Below are 25,494 nucleotides of genomic sequence, written 5' to 3' on the forward strand. Positions count from 1 at the left end.
CAAACCAGGGGAAAAAAAACTCCACATGACCAGGGTAGCTAGTAGTAATTCTAAACTCTAAACTCTAAACTACATGAAAATAAAAATGAACAAACAAACGAAGAACTTGAAGCTATAATACCCTTGCACAGGAGTCACACACACTGTTATGGGAGTCTTCTCTGCATGACTCCTAACATTTAAACTGTCCTGAGTAGACTCTCTGGTGAATTTGAAACTGTTGTCATCAAAGGGATTACGCACAAAGTAGTACCACATAACACAGGATGAAAGCAAATCAGCATGTCAAAATCAAAAACAATTTTTATTCACATGGCACTTTACATACATACAAGCAGCAGCAGCACTTTGGCTGTCTTCATAAACCTTTGACTGCCTGTAATGAGACCAATCAATACCTTGTAACAATTGAACCAAATACATACAGTACATTTTTGTATAGTTGCAGCAAACGCCATGTATTCAGCTTCACAAGTTGAAAGAGCTACTGTGGCTTGCCTTTTGCTTTTCCATGAGGGACCGAATTGGCTTAAGCTGACACAAGAACCTGTAGTACTACGTCTGTGGTCAGTTTCATGTTCTGCCCAGTTTGTATCACTGCATGAATGCTTCCAACCCAAGTCACTCTTTTTTGTAAAATAACAGTTTTCCTTCGTGCCCTTTAAGTATCTAAGTACATGTTTTACAGTAGCCCGTTGCTGTACAGTTGGCTTTGTGAGTGAACTCTGGGCCTGCAGTTTGCTGAGTGAGTGAGGCGAGCTCTGTGCCTGCAAGCTTTTTCTCTTCTGTATTCCTCCTCTCTGAGTCTGTCTCCCTATCCGTGCGTGTGTTTGCTGAGTGAGTGAGCTCAGGGCCTGTGAGCTTTTTCTCTTCTCTATTCCTCCTCTCTGAGTCTGTCTCCATATCTGTGCGTGTGTCTGCAGTTTGCTGAGTTAGGCGAGCTCTGGGCCTGTGAGCTTTCTCCCTTCTCTATCCTTCCTCTCTGAGTCTGTGTCCCTATCCGTGCGTGTGCTGAGTGAGCTGAGCTCTGTGACTGAGCTTTTTCTCTTCTCTATTCCTCCTCTCTGAGTCTGTGTTCCTATCTTTGCATGGGCCTGCAGCGTGCTCTGTGAGTGAGTGAGCTCAGGGCCTGTGAGCTTTTTCTCTTCTCTATTCCTCCTCTCTGAGTCTGTCTCCCTATCTGTGCGTGTGTCTGCAGTTTGCTGAGTGAGCTCAGGACCTGCGAGCTTTTTCTCTTCTCTGTCTCTCTTCTCTGAGTTTGTCTCCCTATCTGTGCGTGTGTTTGCTGAGTGAGGCGAGCTCTGGGCCTGCAAGCTTTTTCTCTTCTCTATTCCTCCTCTCTGAGTCTGTGTTCCTATCTTTGCATGGGCCTGCAGTTTGCTCTGTGAGTGAGCTCTGGGCCTGCAAGCTTTTTCTCTTCTCCATTCCTCCTCTCTGAGTCTGTCTCCCTATCTGTGCGTGTGCCTCCAGTGTGCTGAGTGAGTGAGCTCTGTGCCTGCAAGGTTTTTCTCTTCTCTATCCCTCCTCTCTGAGTCTGTGTCCCAATCTGTGCGTGTGCCTCCAGTTTGCTGAGTGAGTGAGGCGAGCTCTGGGCCTGTGAGCTTTTTCTCTTCTCTATTCCTCCTCTCTGAGTCTGTCTCCCTATCTGTGCTTGTGCCTGCAGTGTGCTGAGTGAGTGAGCTCTGGGCCTGCAAGCTTTTTCTCTTCTCTATTCCTCCTCTCTGAGTCTGTGTTCCTATCTTTGCATGGGCCTGCAGTTTGCTCTGTGAGTGAGCTCTGTGCCTGCAAGCTTTCTCTCTTCTCTATTCCTCCTCTCTGAGTCTGTCTCCCAATCTGTGCGTGTGCCTGCAGTGTGCTGAGTGAGTGAGGCGAGCTCTGGGCCTGCAAGCTTTTTCTCTTCTCTGTCTCTCCTCTCTGAGTCTGTGTCCCTATCTGTGCGTGTGCCTCCAGTTTGCTGAGTGAGTGAATGAGCTCTGAGCCTGTGAGCTTTTTCTCTTCTCTGTCCCTCCTCTCTGAGTCTGTGTCCCAATCTGTGCGTGTGCCTCCAGTTTGCTGAGTGAGTGAGGCGAGCTCTGGGCCTGTGAGCTTTTTCTCTTCTCTATTCCTCCTCTCTGAGTCTGTCTCCCTATCTGTGCTTGTGCCTGCAGTGTGCTGAGTGAGTGAGCTCTGGGCCTGCAAGCTTTTTCTCTTCTCTATTCCTCCTCTCTGAGTCTGTGTTCCTATCTTTGCATGGGCCTGCAGTCTGCTCTGTGAGTGAGCTCTGGGCCTGCAAGCTTTTTCTCTTCTCTATTCCTCCTCTCTGAGTCTGTGTTCCTATCTTTGCATGGGCCTGCAGCGTGCTCTGTGAGTGAGTGAGCTCAGGGCCTGTGAGCTTTTTCTCTTCTCTATTCCTCCTCTCTGCGTCTGTCTCCATATCTGTGCGTGTGTCTGCAGTTTGCTGAGTTAGGCGAGCTCTGGGCCTGTGAGCTTTCTCCCTTCTCTATCCTTCCTCTCTGAGTCTGTGTCCCTATCCGTGCGTGTGCTGAGTGAGCTGAGCTCTGTGACTGAGCTTTTTCTCTTCTCTATTCCTCCTCTCTGAGTCTGTGTTCCTATCTTTACATGGGCCTGCAGCGTGCTCTGTGAGTGAGTGAGCTCAGGGCCTGTGAGCTTTTTCTCTTCTCTATTCCTCCTCTCTGAGTCTGTCTCCCTATCTGTGCGTGTGTCTGCAGTTTGCTGAGTGAGCTCAGGACCTGCGAGCTTTTTCTCTTCTCTGTCTCTCCTCTCTGAGTCTGTGTCCCTATCCGTGCGTGTATTTGCTGAGTGAATGAGCTCTGGGCCTGTGAGCTTTTTCTCTTCTCCATTCCTCCTCTCTGAGTCTGTCTCCCAATCTGTGCGTGTGCCTGCAGTGTGCTGAGTGAGCTGAGCTCTGTGACTGAGCTTTTCCTCTTCTCTATTCCTCCTCTCTGAGTCTGTGTTCCTATCTTTGCATGGGCCTGCAGTTTGCTCTGTGAGTGAGCTCTGTGCCTGCAAGCTTTCTCTCTTCTCCATTCCTCCTCTCTGAGTCTGTCTCCCTATCTGAGCATGTGTCTGCAGTTTGCTGAGTGAGGCGAGCTCTGGGTCCGTGAGCTTTTTCTCTTCTCTATCCCTCCTCTCTGAGTCTGTGTCCCAATCTGTGCGTGTGCCTGCAGTGTGCTTTGTGAGTGAGCTCTGTGACTGTGAGCTTTTTCTCTTCTCTATTCCTCCTCTCTGAGTCTGAGGCCCAACTGTAAGGGAACGACTTCTGTTCCTGTGTCTCATGTCCTGTCGGTAAGAGCTAGGGGAGAGTTCATCTGGTCCTATCAACCCACCTCAGTAGTAACCTCAAAATCATCATCATCATCATCATCAGCAGCAGCAGCAGCAGCAGCAGGCATTTCTGTCTGTGTCTGGTGCTCTGCAACGGTTGCAGGTCACACATTTAACTAGCCTGCCTGTGTTTTTGCACTTTACCACTACTGGGATAGTATACTAAAATAGGCTCTGCGGTACCACTCTGATGTGGCGAGTAGCTATGGAGCTATGAACCTTTCATGTTTGATGCCATTTTGTGCTGAGCAAGGATGTCTGATGCCAGTTTTTACCCATGAACTCTAAAGCATTGTCAGACCTGATTCGTGTAACCCTCCCATAATGGGCTGCATCCACAAGAAATTTCACAGTGGCTTGTACTACTACTACATCACTCTTGTGCTTTAGAAAATACGTACAAAAACAGCACTGATTGGTATATTCGTCAGTGAATGACACAGCATATTTATGACCATCTATGGACTCTGGATCTATCGGCCCTGCTAGATCAGTAGCTATGAACCAATTCTAAGACCGATCTGGCTCTAGCATCTGGCTCCCTGTTCCTGATTTGAACAAATTTACCTTCAGTAGCTACATGCATCACAGTGCATGCAAGACAGATTTGTCAGTTTTTCCTTTGATTTACATTCCTTCAACCACACTTTGTAACCTTAGTATATCATCATAATAATTACAGAGTCAGAGAGTCAGAGTCATTTATTTGCCATTTGCCCCCAGATATAGGCACCACCACAGACATCTCAGTAGAAATACAATGTTTTTCATTCATCCCTAACAACAACAACAACAACAAAAGAAGACAGAGCTTTGTGAAGCCAAGGACTTCATGCCATGTTTTTATGTCATAACACACATTACACTGGTCATCCACCACTCATCAATCATGTACAGTGTTCAAATAATAAAGTCTGTTGTACACACATACTACATGTTGAAGTTTGTACCGACGTCTTTGCACTTGAGAAAGTTTTTATGAGAAAGATGACGACGGTGGCTCCTCCGGTGGTGGTCGCAGCTTGCACAGAGAAGATGCCCTGTGGATAGGTGGGGATGTAGCTACCAACGCCTTTGTATGTCAAGGTATAGTTTTGTGGCGTTGCCCCCCTGCTGTTATCAATCAGCACCATCTCTGCATCTCCCCTGCGCTCTGCAACCCCGCTGCATTTCCGTTCATCAGTTCATCAGCCGGCTCCATGAAGTGAGTCTCTGCATGACCAAAACCGAAACGTTGTCATGGTCGTGGAACTTCTTGAATCTCAAAATGTCTGTGATGATGATTGATGATGTGATGAGAAGTCGCCCCTGTGTCGACCATCATCAGGCCTGATGTCTGCTTGACATGGGGTCTTTGTTGAACCTCTGCATCACAGGCACACTAGAGGGACAATAAAAGTAAAAGTCTAAAGTCTAAAGTCTATCCAGGAACTGGATCAGCCTTGGCAAAAAGCCTTGGCGTTTTTTACTCTCATGGTCTTCTTGGGCTCATGAAGGATAGTATATTTTAGTCCGTGCAGCAACAGGTGTCCCCCATGCACGTCGCCAACACTCACTCCAACACTCACAGACTCAACATTGCCACATTGCTATAATGTCCTCTTTTACTCTGCAGACGGTCACCTCATTCATACACTGGACCCATAACCTTTTAGCAGAGTTGTTGTTTCAATAATGTAAGAAAAAAAAGTAACTGATGGTCTGGCTGGGGTGATGGAGGAAAAGAGAAGTGACCACACTGTTCACGTTGTGTTTTGCCAACATCAACAGATTCACGAGTCATGGGTTATGAGTTACAAATTTCTATCCACACCAGGGGGGTATTTTGACCCCGCTGCTAGGGAATCGTGACGGTTACAAAATCTCAATCCATACTGACTGGATCTATTTGACCAGCTAGGGCAGCACCAGGTATAATTCTCAATCCATACAGACTGGGTGTATCTGACCCGCTGCTAGGGAACCACGACGGTTACAAAATCTCAGTCCACCCTGACTGGGTCTGTCTGACCCAGGCTGGAAGATCAGGAGTCATGCTAAAAATTTCTATCCACACCAGGGGGTATTTCTGACCCGCTGCTAGGGAACCACGACGGTTACAAAATCTCAGTCCACCCTGACTGGGTCTGTCTGACCCAGGCTGGAAGATCAGGAGTCATGCTAAACATTTCTATCCACACCAGGGGGTATTTCTGACCTGCTGCTAGGGAATCATGACGGTTTCAAAATCTCAGTCCACCCTGACTGGGTCTGTCTGACCCAGGCTGGAAGATCAGGAGTCATGCTAAACATTTCTATCCACACCAGGGGGTATTTCTGACCTGCTGCTAGGGAATCATGACGGTTTCAAAATCTCAGTCCACGCTGACTGGGTCTGTCTGACCCAGGCTGGAAGATCAGGAGTCATGCTAAACATTTCTATCCACACCAGGGGGTATTTCTGACCCGCTGCTAGGGAATCATGACGGTTACAAAATCTCAATCCATGCTCACTGGGTCTGTCTGACCCAGGCTGGAACATCGGGAGTCGTGGGATATGAGTAACAGATTTTTACCACACCAGGGGGTATTTCTGACCTGCTGCTAGGGAATCATGATGGTTAAAAATCTCAGTCCACCCTGACTGGGTCTGTCTGACCCAGGCTGGTAGATCAGGACTCATGCCAAAAAATTCTATCCACACCAGGGGGTATTTCTGACCCGTTGCTCAGGAATCATGACGGTTACAAAATCTCAATCCATACGAACTGGGTCTGTCTGACCCAGGCTGGAACATCAGGAGTCGTGGGTTATGAGTTACAGATTTCTATCCACATCAGGCGGGTATTTCTGACCCACTGCTAGGGAATTATGACGGTTAAAAATCTCAATCCACCCTGACTGGGTCTATTTGACCTGCCAAGGAAACATGACGAATAAAAATTCTCAATCCACACTGACTTGGTCTATTTGACCAGCTAGGGCAGCACCAGGTATAATTCCCAATCCACACTGGCTGGGTCTATTTGACCTGCCAAGGAAACATGACGGTTAAAAATTCTCAATCCACACTGACTGGGTCTATTTGACCAGCTAGGGCAGCACCAGGTATAATTCTCAATCCATACGGACTGGGTCTGTCTGACCCAGGCTGGAACATCAGGAGTCACAGGTTATGAGTTACAGATTTCTATCCACATCAGGGGGGTATTTCTGACCCACTGCTAGGGAATCATGACGGTTAAAAATCTCAATCCACCCTGACTGGGTCTATTTGACCTGCCAAGGAAACATGACGAATAATAATTCTCAATCCATACGGACTGGGTCTGTCTGACCCAGGCTGGAACATCAGGAGTCACAGGTTATGAGTTACAGATTTCTATCCACATCAGGGGGGTATTTCTGACCCGCTGCTAGGGAATCATGATGGTTAGAATTCTCAATCCACGCTCAATCGGTCTGTCTGACCCAGGCTGGAACATCAGAAGTCGTGGGTTATGAGTTAAAAAAAAAAATCTATCCACACCAGGGGGGTATTTTTGACCCACTGCTAGGGAATCATGACGGTTACAAATCACAATCCACCCTGACTGGGTCTGTCTGACCCACTAATGAATGACTGGGTCCATTTGACCCACTTGGGCAGCACAAGGGTTAAACAGACTGTTGCTTCTTTTCTTTTCTTTTTTTCTATCGTTTTTGGTCAGTGTTCTCTGATCTTTTGATCCCAGTCTCGGATGAGAGCAGAGCGGAGCAGAGCTTTGTTTTGGTACATGATATGAGACGCGACCGGCGCGATGACGTAGCGTCACGTAACGTTCAGTGTCATCACGTAAATTAGCGGGTTGACGCGGGTCTGGCGTTCCCACTGCAAGCCGTTCGGAGCCGAGCCGATTAAAGGCGATTTTAACCCGCGTCGCTTGCCGAGTCGTTTGACCCCGCGTCGACCGGTGCGCCTTTCCCACTGCCACCAAAAGCCGATTGTTAGCGGGTTTAAACGGGTTTTTTGGCCAGTGGGAAAGGGGTAATAGAGAATCAGTTTACTATGACTGACACATGTCACCGCAGCGGGAGCGTGCCTATGTTCCCACAGCCCTATGTTCCCTCAGCCCTATGTTCCCTCTGGACTCTCTCTACCTATCTGGACTCTACCTATCTGGCCTGTCTAGCCTCTACCTGGTCTTTTTACTAAACTTAACCAACTCCTTTCTTCATTGCCTAAACCCAACTAATGGTGGGACCAAAGGGCTGAGGGAACATAGGGCCTAATTTTCAGTGACAACAAAAGTTAGAAATGAGGGAACATAGGGCTGAGGGAACATAGGGCTGTGGGAACATAGGCATGACCCCACCGCAGCAATGGCGCCGCCGCAAGATGGCGGCATACACAAATTGCTCGCCGAATTCGTGTATACCATGGCTTGTTGTGATGTACTGCTTAATTATTATGATCAACCGTGGTTGTTCGGCTATATTGCTACATTTGTGTGGAGTAATGAGTATGAGGCAGCTAAAGCTAGCGTGTCTTGTTAGCATGATAGTAGTTTTGATCTGGTTGAGTTGATCTTCATTACATCATGTTGATCCTAAACACATACCCAATGTGTAATATTTTCAGGTTGTGCTAGCTGTCAGCAGGCTTGGTGATAGCTCCCACCAGTGATATTGTCAGGCCATTGATGTTTGCACTGTTGTCATGGCAACAGTCTTGGTTTGCACAAGGACGTGCGCTGTCACTACCCGATTTGCAACGCTACCCGATTTGTGACAAAACTGGTCTGCGCATGCGCAGGCCAGCCGCCATCTTGGACAGCTGCCTACGGCAACTCCACTTGGACAAACTTCATTTGGGCACTGCCCGATTTGCGTACATGCTTATAGTTCTGTGAATTTAAAATACGGTACTGTGAAAATGATTAAAAAATAAAATAAAATAAAAACCGCGGAGGTCCGTCATAAGACAGCCGCGGCAGACTCGTTTATTCAGTGATTGTGATTGTTGTGGTAGTTGTGATTGTTTGTGGTTGTCATGGTGATGAGGCCGGCGAGAAAAGACGACAGTAAACATTAAAAGTCCGTCTCTGTTCCTGTTTTCTGAGCATCAAGATCCATCCATATACAGATGTTACTGGTTCAAAATTGCGGACTTCACGCGTGATCCACGCGAGACGCCACAAGACTCGGGCATTTTTTTTCTTTGGCGAGACAAGAGCTTTTAATGAAAAGCCTCAATGTGCCAAAACAACCACCAGGTGGCATCTGTGAGAACGGAGGACGACAGGCGGATGACTCAGTGATCTGTGCAGTAATCCACAGCTTAAACTCTAGGCTATTAAACTAGAACTAACTACTGTATACCCTGCTTAAATCACAGAAACTATTGTAATAGGGGAGCGCCGGGTCGATTGATACACTTTTCATTTAAACGTCTTTTTCAAAGATGACGTTATGTACACAAACATTTTTATCATGTGATCAACAACTCACATGTGTATTCTCTTAGTTACAAGTGTAATTTAACACACATGTTGGATGATCGCGCTGTTTTATAACTTTGAACGTAAGTTGACATTTGTCTCAAACGCCCCACCTATGCGGGTCGTTTGAGACACAGAGGAGGGACGGTTGAAACAGCATGTTTTAAACAGAAACTACTGACATTACTCTCGTTTTTATGCAGCATATCAGACAACATACTGGACTCGTTATTGCCAAAATGTCACCTAATTTCTCACAATATAAATAGGTCAAATAAATATTTTTGTCCCGTGCGTAATTGTCAGGATCCGCATTTCGATTAAACTCGCCTTTCTTCTTTTGTACGAGTTGTTGGACGACTGCATTTTCATTTAATTTACTTATTTCCCTGTCCTAAGTCATGTTTATGGATACACAGTTGAACATATTGTCATTTTACCCTCGGCATTTTCCCCTCACTTTGCTGAATATCTGTTGATTCATGTCATAAACACGTTTTGTTCATTAAAAATATGTGGTGTTTATTACCTACATGTTGTTCATTCAAATCGGTTGTTGTTCATTGCAGAACAATAGGGTATTAATTTGGTGATTTATATACAGATATTGATCGCGCAGTGTGAACAATCACTACGCACGGTGGCGTGAGGGACATTTGAAACAGCTGTATCAATCGTCCCTGCAGCGACTACTGACACTTCAACCTGTTTTGCCTCTAAACTTCAAAACTATGACATTGCATAGTTTAGGACCTGTTTATGTACGAATTCATCTGTTGTTAGGTCATATTATTATTGCATGAAACACACAATACAACTTTTGATCACAAAAAAACTACCGCATGTAAGATTTTACTTTCCGTAGTCAAAAACAGGTTCGCGCTAATAACTTTTGAATGGCGTGACATAATTTCACAAGCTTTCCCAGGATTGGTCGGTGTTGAGTGCTGAACATAGTGACAAAATCTGACGGCTCAAGCTTGTGTGGTTTTCGAGGAAATCGCTCTGTATCAATCGTCCCGTGTATCAATCGACCCGGCGCTCCCCTATGATAAAGCCTGTCTTGCTTTATGACTTGATGATTATGTATCACAAATTATGAAGGATCATCTGCGCAAGGCAAAGATGATAGCATCAACAAAACACGGCTGTATGGGACAGGCTTTTATTTAATTCAGAACAAACCGCCTAGCAAAAATGGAAAATATAGTCTATAATAATTAATTGATCTGTTGTTTGGCCACTGTTTGAAAATACCCCGAATTATGAGCAAATAATCTGATCCAGAGCAGCAGTCATAATCAGACTTCTTCTAAATAAACCTAAACATTCAATAACTGGGTCAGGTCGGACCATGGGGGTTTTTTTTCTCTTCTTCTTCACAGGAGAAAATGAGGTGCGCTGTGCTCACGGACGCGTTGATGTTTTGTGATTTATCTGCTGCCTTGACTCTGCCCTTTATACATGTGCGTTCAGATTAACAATAAGACAAGCCATGGTTGAGTTTATTTAGTTAATAATCAGCATCTTAGTACCTCTGATCCGGAGCGATAGTGTTATGAAAATCGCTACAGTTGAACTGGTCTGGTTTTTAGCTGCTCAATCTCATTGTTTCAAAGAAAAGGGATTGATTTTTATAACGAAATGAAACGAAAACAATATTATATTGATACATTGTTGTTTAGGTCACCAGATCTAAACCCGATAGAGCTGGTCTGGGCTTCGATGAAGCACTACATCCGCTCTGAGGCGAAACCAACTAACAGGGAGGAGTTGGAAGCAGCGATCCAGACATTTTGGATGGAGAAGCTGACCATCAGCGTCTGTAATAAGTACATCGATCATCTGGACAGTGTCATTGAGAAAGTTATAGAACTGAAGGGAGGAGCGACTGGCATGTGACCGTAATCGATATCCTGTCCTGGGGATGCTGTTTGTGTGCCTGCTGGTGACTGTAGCCTAATATAAAGCTGCTGTATATTTTAAATAAAGCTAGAGAAAAAAAAAAACTGGGACGGATCCAGGAGGAAACATGAACTGCCACAAAATGTGAAGACCTTTGTAGTGCAGTCACTGAGAACGGAGTTCCCAGGCATGGACAGAAAGGACTTGAAAGACTGCATAGATAAGATCAACGAGTTCTTGCGAACTCCGGGAAGATCATCTGAGGGTCCTATCCTCACCCTACTGTAGCCTACAGTACAGCACCTCCACCCCGACAGCCCCCCTCCCTCCCCCCGCAGCATTGTCCAAGGTGCTGGAGTCTGTGAAACGTGCGCTGCTCAGAGACTGGGCAGAACGGTCCCACTTGCTTTCTCCGTTGGTGGAGATCTCCCACACAGTAAAAGATTTAGGCAACACATTCTTCCAGCTGGCTGTTTTTCTTCCAGTTACAGAAAGTAGCCTATGTGCAAAGTACCTTATGAGACACATTAACATCTCTATTCATTTAACGCCCATCGAAACAGCTGATTTACATGTCGGCCGTTAACACATGGCGATTGGCCATTCACGCGGCTTTGTTCTTGGTTTCGGCCAATCAGCTTATAAGCACATGGCTAATTATCAGCTTTCAACCAATCGCACTGTTTTAATGTGTGTGTGAAAGTTATTTTCTTTAGTTCATTTTCGTTTCTTTTGGATTTTTTTTTACAACAATGTATCAATATAATATTGTTTTCGTTTCATTTCTCAATGACACTGTCCAGATGATCGATGTACTTATTACAGACGCTGATGGTCAGCTTCTCCATCCAAAATGTCTGGATCGCTGCTTCCAACTCCTCCCTGTTAATTGGTTTCGCCTCAGAGCGGATGTAGTGCTTCATCGAAGCCCAGACCAGCTCTATCGGGTTTAGATCTGGTGACCTAAACAACAATGTATCAATATAATATTGTTTTCGTTTCATTTCGTTATAAAAATCAATCCCTTTTCTTTGAAACAATGAGATTGAGCAGCTAAAAACCAGACCAGTTCAACTGTAGCGATTTTCATAACACTATCGCTCCGGATCAGAGGTACTAAGATGCTGATTATTAACTAAATAAACTCAACCATGGCTTGTCTTATTGTTAATCTGAACGCACATGTATAAAGGGCAGAGTCAAGGCAGCAGATAAATCACAAAACATCAACGCGTCCGTGAGCACAGCGCACCTCATTTTCTCCTGTGAAGAAGAAGAGAAAAAAGAATTCCATGGTCCGACCTGACCCAGTTATTGAATGTTTAGGTTTATTTAGAAGAAGTCTGATTATGACTGCTGCTCTGGATCAGATTATTTGCTCATAATTCGGGTTATTTTCAAACAGTGGCCAAACAACAGATCAATTAATTATTATAGACTATATTTTCCATTTTTGCTAGGCGGTTTGTTCTGAATTAAATAAAAGCCTGTCCCATACAGCCGCGTGTGTTACGCCGTGTTTTGTTGATGCTATCATCTTTGCCTTGCGCAGATGATCCTTCATAATTAAAAATAAAAAGTCCAGGCCGGCTGCATGGCTGACGGTGTCACCACTCTCATTATCACTGGCTGTTTGTGTTGTCTGTCAAAAAATGGATGAATGAAACCTATCGACTTTGTATCAGCCGCGTCTTCTATCGAGGGAAAGTTATTTATCCTATGTTTTATCGCCCAGCCCCAAAGTGACACAGACCCGTTCATTCACAAGAAATCATCCAGCTGCACTCTCAAACAAGGTGCGGAGTGAGAAATCTGCGGCACTACTGCACAGTACTGTAGTTGGCTCATTGTGAGTGAGACGTGGGCTATAGTCTACTGTAGCTGCCGTCGTTACATTTTGTAATTGAAAAACTAGGCTACTATATTATTTACTGTCTGCAGCTAGTTCTCCTTTCATCCTCTTGTATTCTGTATCATGAACAGCGCCACTCCTAATCGCGGCTACATTGTGTGACTGTCAGCATTGTCCCCAAAACGTCTGAGCAGTATTTAGTACGGTGCTGCCACCTAGAGGAAAACAGTTGTGGTGAAAATTCACGCGTTCACGCGATCCTGCAGTGCAGGAAAAACCGCGCAATTTTGAACCAGTAACATCTGTACCATAACGAACCCTCAATTTACATTACTAATAAAGTATTTTAAAAAAATAAATAAAAAGATAAACCGTCTCTGGCGACACACATAGGGATAGTGATCCTAGGTCAATTCAACTAAGTTTGTCCAAGTGGAGTTGCCGTACGTAGCTGTCACAAATCGGGTAGCGTTGCAAATCGGGTAGTGACATGCACTCGTCACAAAAACGTGATGTCATAGAATTTTTAAAACTTGTAAATAGACATCACATCAACATAAGCTGTGATGTCACAGTCTCTTCTCAGTGACAAAACAAAAAATGTGATGTCATGTAGAATTCAACATGAGCTGTGATGTCACAGTCTCAGTCCTCTGAACTTCAAAGGAAAAAAATGTGATGTCATATAGAATTCTCAAAGTTGTAAATAGCCCCAGAACTTATAAGGCTGTTATTCACAGGCTGGTATGTGTTATTTAGTCACACAGTGCAAGAGTAGCCTATTTGTCCATCACGTCAACATCATGTCATAATTTGTTTTGTCACAAAAATGTCAAGTTATTCTGAAGTCATAGAGAATTTTAAAACCTGTATATTTATCCAGAACTTTAAATTTTGGTATATACAGGCTGCTATCTGTGAATCTCAGACACACTGAGCCAGAGTATTTGGTGATCGTTCTTCAAACATAAGACTACAACCACATCATGGCTGGAAGAAAATTCACTTGGGCCGAATTTACAGAAGCTGCAGAGCAAAGTCCTCCAAACCAGGAGAGAGGACAAACTCAAGCATGTCCCAACGAGAAGACAGTCTCCTGGAAGAAGATGGGTCAGAGGAAAGAACTGCACCTAGGGAACAGGGAACTGGAAATGCAGTTGGAGGAAATGACAGAGAATGTCAAAGAAAAGGACATTCAGATTCAGGAGCTCAAGAAGGCTAAAGATATGTATTTGGACATGTTCCAAAAATGCTCAGATGATCTACAGAGACTGATAGGGAAGGACACCAAGGACACCAGTTTGAGGAAAGTGGAAGAGTTGGAGGAGGTGATAAAAGTCCTGAAGAGAGAGAACAAGAAGCTGTACACAGAAAGGCTCATCCTGAAGGAAGTGTCCCAAAGACAACAAGAAAAGCACCAAGTCCTTCAGGATGAGAAGCTAACACTGCAGTCCACTAACCAAATCCTGAGGGCAGAAAAAAGAAACCTTCAGGCACAAAACCGGGTTCTGCAAAAGCTCCAGACTGCCAACGACATGTTGCAGCTGGAGAGAGAAAAGCTCCTGGAAGAAAACAACAGGCTGGACACAGAGAAGAGACACGTCCAAGAAAACAACACCATGTTGCAGGTAGAGAATAAAGAACTGAAAGATGACAACAACAGGCTGGACACAGAGAATTCTGACAACAACAGGTTTCAGTCTCAGCATAAACACCTGCAAGAAATGAACAACCTGCTGCATGCAGAAAAGAAAGTTCTCCAAGACAACAACAATGTGCTACAGATGGAGACCAAAGACCTACAACATGACAACAACAGGCTCAAAGTGGAGAAGAACAACCTCCAAGAAAAAAACAACGTCCTTCAGGTGGAGGACAAACACCTGAAACAAGAAAACAACAGGTTTCAGTCGGAGAAGAAAAACTTCCAGGAAATGAACAATCTGCTGCATGCAGATAAGAAAGTTCTCCAAGACAACAACAACGTCCTTCAGGATGAGAAGCTAACACTGCAGTCCAGTAACCAAATCCTGAGAGCAGAAAAAAGAAACCTTCAGACACAAAACCGAGTTCTGCAAAACCTCCAGACTGCCAACAACATGTTGCAGGTGGAGAGAGAAAAGCTCCTGTCAGAAAACAACAGGCTGGACACAGAGAAGAGACACGTCCAAGAAAACAACACCATGTTGCAGGTAGAGAACAAAGGACTGAAACAGGACAACAACAGGCTCGGAGTGGAGAAGAACAACCTCCAAGAAAAAAACAACATCCTTGAGGTGGAGAACAAACACCTGCAACGACAAGGACCTTCTGCAGAGTGAGAAGGGAAACCTCAAGGACCAAAACAAAACACTGCAGCTGGAAAAGCTGGCGCTCCAGACGGAGGAGAAGCTGCTCCTGAAAACTCAGAAGAAGAAGAGACGCTTCTGGTTTTGAAAGAGGACCAATGAGGAGCTGGAAGGAGGAACAGAAAACCAGTATGAGGGGGATGAGAATCAGGTGGTGGAGGAGGAGGGGGCTGCAGCAGCTCCACTCTCCTCCTCCTCCTCTCTCCACCCTACTCAAGAAGCTCCCACCACCTCCTCTTCTTAACGTCTCTTTCTGTTTAGTTATTTTCTATCTCTCTCTCTCTCTCTCTCTCTCTCTCTCTCTCTCTCTCTCTCTCTCTCTCTCTCTCTCTCTCTCTCTCTATCTATCTATCTATCTATCTATCTCAAAAAAAAAAAAAATTTCTGCATATGATCCTCTTTGAATAATGACATACAGTATATCTGTCTGTTACGTAAATTGTGCTTTAACTTACCGGTAAATCAAAACTGAAGTTGTATTTTGTGTATTAGGGGTAATTATCTCACTGTAATTGGATTACTGTATTAGCTGACAATGGCTATTTTTTGTTGTTGGTTTTTACATGGATTTCTGTTTATACAGGAAGGTTGCACGTTACTGTAAAGTTGTTCTTTTTTCTACTAAATGTTACTTACGTTTATCAAGTATATAAAATCTGAGTTTATAAAACAGAGAAGTGGTTCCTTGGATCTTGCCAAATCTGGCATAATAGAAGATCCCTCAGGGTTAACAGGTTAAACTTGTTTCGTTTTGTTTTTCTTTCCTTTTCTATTCAGCAATCAAAAAGATAGAATTAAAAATTTAAAAATATATATGTATAAAAGTGTTGTCTTAAAGATGTATTTTCTGCATATATTACTGTATTTAGTGTCTTGTGATTACACAATCAATTCTATAAAAAAATAACCTGTGTCAGATAGTGATTATTAGTGACTTTCATGAGGACTATTCTACAATGCAGATTCCATTCAGTATCAGATTTGCATTCAAAACACTAACAGCATACTGAAGCTCTGACATGCAGTATAGTGTGCTCCACTGGGTCAATAGAGCTCCGGACCCCACGTGACCTCCAGCGTTCGAGCGGCCATTTTGGCAGGAAACTGACCAGCTCCGAAGCATTGACTGTAAGCGCCGAAGCCGTCTGAGTTCACATGATCTCACTTTAATTCCAACACATTGGACTTAATATAAAAAAAACTAAATGGATTAAATATTACCGACCCTTATAATGCCCCCGGGGTGCTTTTCAAAAATATTTTCGCCGAACAGGACGTCCTAGACCTGCAGTATCTGGACACAGCTACCTGATCAACTACTCTACAAGCATACAAAAGCCGGCTTTATGCTCTTTGTGCTCCACAAAATGACACAAGCAGGAAAGACGGTGACAAAAAGAAAAGAAAGAGGCAAACACATATAAGCTGTGAGTCTCCTTCGCCTCCAGCCTTTCCAAGCTGACCCAGAGCCGGTCGCAGCGCACCGCCGCATCCGCCGCGGGCTGATCAGCACCGGGGAGAGCTCCCGGCCGGCACCCCGGTAGCACCCCGGACAGCTACGAGCTAACGTTAGCCATGCTACACTGCATTAACTGGGATGATACGACACTTACCCTTCTAGTGAGGATACAGCAGGTTTCTGCTGGTAGATTCCACAGCTGGACGTTCATCACAAAGCCAGACTGTGTCCATGTGTAACCCTCCAGGCTTCTGTATGCTTTTAGAGCAGCGCTATGCAAAGTTGATCAGGTAGCCTAACTTAGCTGTGTCCGCATACTGCAGGTCTGGGACGTCCGCCGGCGGCCGGAGATACTTTTGAAAAGCACCCCAGGGGCATTATAAGGGTCGGTAATATTTAATCTATTTAGTTTTTATATATAGCCTATTAAGTCCAATGTGTTGGAATTAAAGTGAGATCATGTGAACAGACAGCTTAAAATCTTCCATTTTACTGCCAAAATGTTATGCAGCTGTTCTCCTGGTCCACCGATCCACGTCTGCCCTCCTCCCGCACTATCTACATGTACAGTCACATTGTTTACGTTACGTTGTGTGTTTTAATTAATCCTGTAACACACACAGTGTGATCGCAGTACCGACAGAGTGACAGGCAGACTCATTGTCAATGTGCAGAGGGATGAAATGACAGCTGTTACTCCCCACAGTGACTCCCGACACTTAAACCTAGTTGCTTCTATACTGAAAAACCCTGACATGTCAAGCTTTAGGGTGTGTTTGAGGACTAATGTATCCGTCTAACCCACAGTCTATGGTCTAACCATCATAACTATGACACCTGAAACGGTAAACACAGCTGATCGATCGAAAAAAATTACGCCGGAGTGAATTTTTTCTGTCACTGAAAACGGCTGGTTCTTGAACGTAACTCGGTCAAAGTAAGACGTATCCTCAATATGTTTTGCAGTTCTGTTAGGTCATACTACATGCTGACAAAGTTAGACATGTAAGACTTGTATGGGCTCGGAGAAAATCACTTTGTTACTCTCGTTCCGCACCCGGCTCTCCCCTGTATCTACTCTACGAAAATCTTCAGATTCCTGCCAAAATGGCGTCGCTGTCAGTTTCGGGGCTGCGTGACGTCAGCGTGACGTCAGCTCCCGGAGCTCTATTCTCTATCCAGAAGTGGGACAGAGGCGCCATCTAGTGGTCATTTCATTTGACAAAAACTAATTGGCAAAATCGCAGCTCAGTCACCAGTCACACAGCTCATCATCATCATCTGCAAGAACAACTCTTCAAAAATCACTTTTATACTTATATAAACTACTATACTTATAAATAGGCTACTTATATTATGGGATTGTAGTTCTCCTTCTACTTTTTTTCTAGTATGTAGCATTTTTCCTCAGTAAGTTTGTATATAGGCTACCTAGTATAGTTTGAGTATATATACATGGGCTACACAAACTATACATACACAAAATAGTGTGCTATTTCAATAGGAATTAGTCAATGCTGTGTTGAATAGGCTACATTTGACTAAAATCTATCCATATTAGCAAGACTTGTTGGACTTCTTGTGACATTTGACATTACATTTTTTGTTTATTATTTGTTGTCCCTACACTGTATGGGGGCATCACAAACATCCATATCCATACAGTCTATGGCAGTGTTTTTCAACCTTGGGGTCGGAACCCCATGTGGGGTCGCCTGAAATTCAAATGGGGTCACCTGAAATGTCTAGTAATTGATAAAAAAAAATGTACTGATAAAATTATTTTTTTAACTAATTATTATTCTCTTTAAAATTACAATTAAAAACACCACACACAATCTTAAACAACTGTATTCTATACTTTCACTTTCTTGATTGACAGGGTCACCAGAAATTTGTTGTCAAAATGGGGTCATAATCCACAAAAGGTTGGGAACCACTGGCCTATGGTCTAAATCAGGGCTGCCCAATTTGGGGCCTCGAATTTTAATTTTTTTAATTTCCTATTATTTTCTCACTGTGATATTGCATAATGACTCCGGCCAATAGGTGTAGTCTATCACCAGTGTTGTTAACCTGCTGGGAGTGTTCATAGAAGAATTGACACACAAGTTATTTTGGACTGTGACTGCTTTTCTGGGGATGACACAAGTAGCAGACAATGCCCTTCTCAACCAGAGTACCAGTAGTAACATTGCTTTGCTTTAACAGCAGGGCTCCGACTAACATTTTTCACGATGAGCACCAAAATTCAAATTTCCTCATGTCAACTAAGAGCTGTGAGGAATTTTCAGAGTCCTCCGTTCCTTCTCTGAGTTATGGGGGGGTCCGCGTAGCAGTATTTGTCCATATAATTGTTGTCAATGGATACCAACTTTCTTCGTCCAAAAATACCTCCATATTGCTCGTCTGTAATGTCCCTCTTGTATTGAAGCCCCGACATGAGGGTGAGTAGATAATGAGTGAAATTTGAATTTTGGGTGAACTATCCCTTTAAAATTTTAGGAGAGCCAGCAGAAAATTTAGGGGCACACACTTGTAAATCAACTTGTTAAAGCAAGTATTCACAATAGTCACACACATTCACCTGCCACCTGTAATGACAAAACATTCAGATTTTCTTTAGCCTCCCCTTTCGTGTTTCACCAGCGTTAGAAAACAAAAAGACAGCCAAATTCACTGATGTGCCAAGTAGATGAAAAATTTACTTGCACTGTCCCAAATTTTAGGGGCAAAATGCCCCCATTTAGGAGTAGCCTGGAGCCTTGTGAAACACAATAATCAATCGTGTTATTTAAAAATGACTTTGTATGAATGTTTAGTTTTGGCCGGCGAACCCCCCCCCCCGATTCATTTTTGGCCCTTAAGAATTTGGGCACTGGTCTAAATACTAAGTCTGCTGTTGCAATTCTTCCTGTGACCATGAGAGGGCAGTAAACGCTTATGATTTTACAAATTAAAACAGACAACAGTAATGCTTATCTCCACTCTGACTGTATATGGATAATACATTCACAGTAGGCCGGTCGTGTATTGAAATGTACTTATTGTCAGGGTATACAAAGTGTAGTGCAAAGTATTTTATAAGACCCATAGCCCTGAAGAACTAGCCTTGATTATAGTGTTGGTCAGTCTGACAATTAATTTGATTGTCAGCATTCATAAAGCTAATTTACAGTTTGAGGATATTAATGATTAAAAAAAATGCTACATAACAACGAACATAGATATATATAACACAGGGGAACTATGATGTTAAATACTAAATAGCTTACACTATAAATTATTATTATTTATTTATTTATAATGAATTAAAGGCTTTATTGTCCTCTGTGGTTTAATAACACAGCATTACTCAGAAAAGGGACTGCCTTCCTGGTTGTATTCTGAAGAACCTTCTTTTATGGGATAATATTTCTTCATATTACTCCCAGCCCTACGTACATTCTCTAGAGTCGGTCTATTTGCTGGAAACAAGAAGTGAATTCCTCTTGGATAATTTTAAACATTAACACAGACTGAAACAGAAATAATAATAGTACTTTGTTGACACTGGACCAACACATTTGCTTATTTCTTCACATTTCTATTCTGTCAATCCCTTCAGTCAAATACATTGTCAAATGTGTTACTAACCATGAAATAATAAAAAATGACCTCTAAACAGACTGGTTGACTGTAGCACAGCCACAGACCTTTGTCAATCAGTGCATTGGTGTGCGTGCATTCCCATGTACGAAAATGGACAATTCCCAAGTTGAAAATGATTTTTTTTATTATTATTCCATTTAAATTAACAAACACTGCTATACATATTGCTGTTTTTTATTAATTTTGAGTCATTTTTAACAGTTAAAGCATTTGGAAAAGAAGTAATAGTTAGTTGAAAACAGGCGACAGACAGTAGATGGACATGTACAGTAGAAGATCTACGGTCAATGGGCTTTCCTATGTGTGTTCGAGGGGCTTCAGAATATCTCAACATACAGGACATATCAGACTTGCCCACAGTAATGTTTTTGGTTATCATTTCACCTCTTTATGTTGTCAAACAGGATCAAAGACGCCCTGTCACACCACATGATTATTACAGTCAGTGATGCTAAAACCCAACATCAGTGAAATATAAAACAGCCGACCATGGTTTTTTTCCAAACAAGTAGCAGCAGCTTGTATTGAATTTCAAAGTCTGTTTTCTGCATCCAGCGCAAACAAAAGTCTTCCAACCACAGCTTTTATTCCTCTGATAACAAAAAAGGGCTCAAGCAAAGATGACACCCCTTTCAACCCCTGACATTATATTTATTAGGAATGTTTGAAGTAAACAAAAAAAAAATCCCAAATATCGCTGTTGTGTCCTTCTCAGTGCATGGCATTGAAATCCCTCATCCCTTTTAGATACACACATAAAAACAATTTTTTTTAAAAACAAGAAAAAAAAGAAGTGCTTCATAAAACCTCCAAAATATTACATCTTTTCAAGGTGTCCCCTCTTTCATCTCAGACCAGCTGTAGAGAGAGTCCTCTGATCCCTTCCTTAGAGTCACAAAGTGGACTGGGTCTGGCCTTTGTTTAAAGCCAACAAGGCTTCCACTAAGTTTCTACTGAGTACCTCCAAGTTGGCATATGTTCATACACCCATAAATCATCTGAGTTGAATTTAAACATCATTTCTTTACTAAAAGTGACAGATTTACAAACACAGTATAAACAGGGTTGACATCATTGGCAGCTGGCGACAGTCTAGACCACAGTGGCTTTTTTTTTTTTTTTTTTCAAATTTTAGCAAAATCCCTCCTTTTAGACAAAGACGGACGAATTACAGGATTACATGTGTCATAAAAACCGTTCTTTTGGCTTTTTTGAAACCTGACCTGCCCTGAGAGGCGGTGAGACCTTTATTTAGAGAATGTGCGAAACAAAGAAGTGCAGAATCCAGTGGAGGAGGGTTTTTTTCTTGTTCAAACCTTAACATCGGAGCTAAAAAGAGAAACCTTTTTCTCCGTTTGACGCGATGGAGTGATGAAGTCTATCGTCCCTATCGCGTATAGTACCAACTCTGCAACACTTTGGCTAGACCATTCGACAGCCCGCAGTCCTGCAATGCTCTTCACGATGGGGTTCTACTACACCAGAGAGAGAGAGAGATATCCCCGACATCAATGTAAATCACATACACTTTGTCATAAACAGGTTGTAAAGTTCAGGTACAGAATCACTGAGGAAAAGCACACCAATACTACTGTAAAGTCAAGCCACTATGGCAAAATAGAAGGTATAGAGTATTGAGGAACTAGTCATTGATTGTTTGAAAGTTGGCTCGTATCGTTTGCAACACTGAGGAGTGCTTAGGTCACCTAGTGGGCGACGATTTTGCTTTTCTACAGGCAGATTAAGGAAAGGACGATATTTCAACAAAACACTTTGTAAAATTTAATCAGCACAGTCCATAAATACAATTAAAGAGATGGGAATAACATCAGAAATGTGTACACACTCTGGGTAGTAATTCCTGAATCAAGGTCCAAGCTATGAAAGGACAAATTAAGTGGAAAAAAAAAGACGAGAGGAAGTCTTTGCTCACTGTCTCTTTCTCCCCTCAGAAATTCCAGTAAGATGCTGACCTCCTTGAGTGATTTATTGATTCGTCTTGGCAGAGTGCAAGTGTCAGCATGGCTTTTTTTTTAACAGATTCAGAAAAATATATTAAGAACGCGCTCTCTAGTTTTAGTCACATCTACTCACGATTGCCACATTTCGGCATGTCTTTCTTCAGAACCGTCCTGCCCAGTAAACAAGTCGACACTCGAGTTGAAATGGCGAAGGGATGACACTTTCTTTTTCTTTTTCTTTTTTTTTAGGATTGATGCACACACTTTTACAAATAAAAAAAATCTTACACTGAAGCAGAACAAGAAGAAACACGCAGCGTAGCCCTTGTGGGGGTCTCCCTGTTGGAGGGGAAACGGCTCACATGGTCAGCTTGGTCTTGACTTTTCAATGTGCTCTTGGGTCTTTAAAAAAAGACACTGGAGAGGAGGGGGTGGTGGTGGTAGGGGGGTGCACAGTCGATCCTCGTGCTTGCCTTCGGCCACAGTGTTTTATTTCTCAGCCGCGCCGAGCTGAGCCCCCGCCTCAGAGGGCCAGTGGGGTGGGGAGTTGAGGGAGTCCGAGGACTGGTCGCCGCTGCTGCTGCTGCGCCGGTGGGCCTTGGAGCAGGACTCGGAGGAGGGCGAGGGGCTCTCGGGCTCCAGCATGCTCGGGTAGGTGAATATGAGGTTGGGGGCGTTGGGCGTGGCGGCCGGGGTGGACGCCGCCACCACCGGCGTGTTCAGGCTGTCTCCGTCCGTGCAGTAAATCCCGCCGCCGCCGCCTCCCAGGCAGATGGGCTTGATGACGGAGCGCTGAGGCTTGTCGTCGTCGTCGTCGTCCGGCTCCTGCTTCACCACCACCTGGTTCATCTGAGCCCGGGTGCCCATGTTGGGGCGCATGGTCAGGGGGAGTGGGGTACACTGCTGCTGCTGCTGCTGCTGGTGCTGCTGGTGCTGCTGCTGGTGCTGGTGCTGTTGATGCTGTTGGTGCTGTTGGTGCTGCTGGTGCTGCTGGTGCTGCTGGTGCCCCGACGACTGGTGGCGATCCTCGGTGGGCAGCTTGCACACCGGGTTGTGGGCGACCAGCATGAACTCCAGCTTGTCTTTCTCCTTCTGCAGGCTCTCGATCTCCTTCTGCAGGTCGGCTTTCTCCTCCTCCAGCTTCTCAGTCTCCTATGGACACACAAACAAGACACAAGGATGAGCACTTGAGCTCGAGTATGAGCGTGTTTGTTTTTGTTAACTACACTGTAAGAAAAAGCTGTGAATTTACAGCAGAATTCCAACAGTATTAACCTGTTATTTTTAAATACATCATTCTACTGTTAAAATAAACAAAAACTGTTAAATTTAGGTAATTTACTGTTCTTTTAACGGAACTATACTGTTTTCCTAATATACAGCACTTAACCGCTAATCTTTCATCTAAACCATCTAAGTCACGGTATCATGTTGTATTTTTTGCATTGTGGGAAATTTAACCGAAACTACACATGTGAAGCCGGATCTGTTCCTCTCTTTGTCGACCCTTCATCCACCCCCATCTAGCAAATTATTTGGTGAGTAGCAGTTTTATTTCATTTGTAAATTGGTACAAAGTAAATTGGCAGTGTTTTCAGTTTGTTTTCATCAGCCTATTGCAAATGTGCATGTCATGACAGAATGATTCGGTAGCTAGCTAAATTTTCACAGATGATAGATGAAGTGAATTCATGAAGCATTCATATAATGCCTTAATGGTGTAACACACCACAACATAAGAGGTCTGTTCATTCTGAGGTATTCCAGATGTTAAGTTTTAGCTCAGAAATTTAGTGCTTTTAGTACTTTTTCTAGTCAGTATAAGACCACTGTTGTTGCTGTTGTTGTTACCATGTTTGCCATTAATTAATGATCTATTGGGGCTCATGATCCATAAGATGTTTGCTGAGTTCTTTGAGCGTCATTTACGGTACAGTTTTTGACATATTTCTTTGACATTACACATAGGCCTACTGAAGACTGTTTGCTGCTGCGCTACTGATCACAGTAAGTATTTGTGAGTTGTTGTTCATAATGCACGGTGCTTTCCTGTTTGTTGAATCATGGTCAAGTTTGCAATAATCTTTTCTTTGTCAGGTGTATGCACCTCAGTTGCCTATGTGGGGTACATGAAAAGTCACAGCAATATTAGACCTGTAGTGTTGTCTGCCTGATTGCAAATTGCAAAAATGTGCAGGTGAAAGCAGTGAGCACATCTTAATTTACCAGGGCAATTCTTGGTCAAGTTTCAGGTAAACAACAGGAAACTTCAGCGCTGGATGGTCAGCATCGAGGGCCATGTCGTATGTGAGGGAATCCAACCCACCTTATTTTCCACCTTCTATCTTCAACCAGGAAGATGCCTCCTGTGCCCTTGAATTCACCCAAACGTCAGGTATTTTCACTATAACATGTGTTTTTTTCATCTTTTCAATAGCATGCTATTCTAAATTAACATTTGCTGCTTTTTATTGTGTTGTTAATGAATATGTGCAATGATTTTCCCACTGTCTGATGAGACACTATTAATTGCAGGTGCTTCATAAACCCTGAGAGGCACCAAAGGCTGGATGGGGCACCAGCACACAAGCAAAAGAATGACAGCAGTCAAACCACATGTACTGTATCCACATGCTGAAAGACTCATGGAATTTCAGCAGGACTTCATTTAGGTGAGATTATTCAATCCCATAACACACACAGACCATCTTGTCTCATTGCTTTAATTCTTTCTCCCTCTCAATCTCACCCTCTTTCTCTCTCCTTTACAGAGTTGAAAGTCCCTTGCTGTTATTCTTGCCAAGTTATTTGTGTCTGTTTCTGAACATACAACTGTTTGAATGTTTCATTCTGGCATATTTTTGACTGTCTGAGGTCAGGACTTTGGATATTTTTTTCTGGACTTGTGGCTTTTCTTTGATTTTTATGTTCATAGACCACATTACAATAGCAGATTACAAGAGGATACAAAGGGCAGACACATCTGAGAGCTTTGTAAATTTATGATTTATCTATTGCTCAATTGTCTGTAACGTCTTTTTTTAAAGAAGGTGTCTGAATGTGGTCTGAATGTGGAGATTCTAAATTCATGTTGAAATAAAAGTCAAAGTGTATTAAGAAGCTGTGCTTTTTTCATATTGCAATTACATGCTGCTCTGTTTCTATTTTGTTGTAGTTTGTAGATTTTGTTGAAGACTGATAATGTATTTTTAAACAAATCAGTTAACTGTAAAGTATTGTTAAAGTAATCTTAAAAAACAGTAGGCCTACACAGTGTAATTTTCAAATACAGTACAAAACTGTAGTTTTTAGTAACAGTAACAAATATGTAATTTTTACAGTAGCATAATGGTAACCCAGCTGCCAGTTGTTTACTGTTTTTATAATAAAAAAACAGTCCCATACTGTTTTCTTCATTAACAGTAAAAAGCTGTAAATTTCCATGACAGTAAAAAACTGTAAATTTTACAGTATCATAATGGTAACCCAGCTGCCAGTTCTTTACTGTTATTTTACAGGAAAAGTCTTAACAGTG

General features: G+C 43.2%; 1 protein-coding gene across 1 annotated transcript; it reads right to left on the minus strand.

The window, feature by feature from the left end:
- Positions 1 to 21,195: 21,195 nt before the first annotated feature.
- On the minus strand, positions 21,196 to 23,178 carry LOC146959994 (uncharacterized). The gene has a single exon (XM_085772721.1). It carries the CDS (start codon positions 23,025 to 23,027, stop codon positions 22,449 to 22,451), a length of 579 nt encoding a protein of 192 aa, XP_085628847.1. The 5' UTR covers positions 23,028 to 23,178; the 3' UTR covers positions 21,196 to 22,448.
- Between the last annotated feature and the right edge of the window lie 2,316 nt (positions 23,179 to 25,494).

This window comes from Trachurus japonicus, unplaced genomic scaffold (assembly GCF_045865225.1).
Source record: "Trachurus japonicus isolate A0001 unplaced genomic scaffold, Traja_1.0 AP030804.1".
Lineage (NCBI taxonomy): Eukaryota > Metazoa > Chordata > Actinopteri > Carangiformes > Carangidae > Trachurus > Trachurus japonicus.

Bases quoted from the DNA above. Each gene is read 5' to 3' on its own strand.
- LOC146959994 (XM_085772721.1), bottom strand. From the start codon at position 23,027: ATGCTGGTCGCCCACAACCCGGTGTGCAAGCTGCCCACCGAGGATCGC.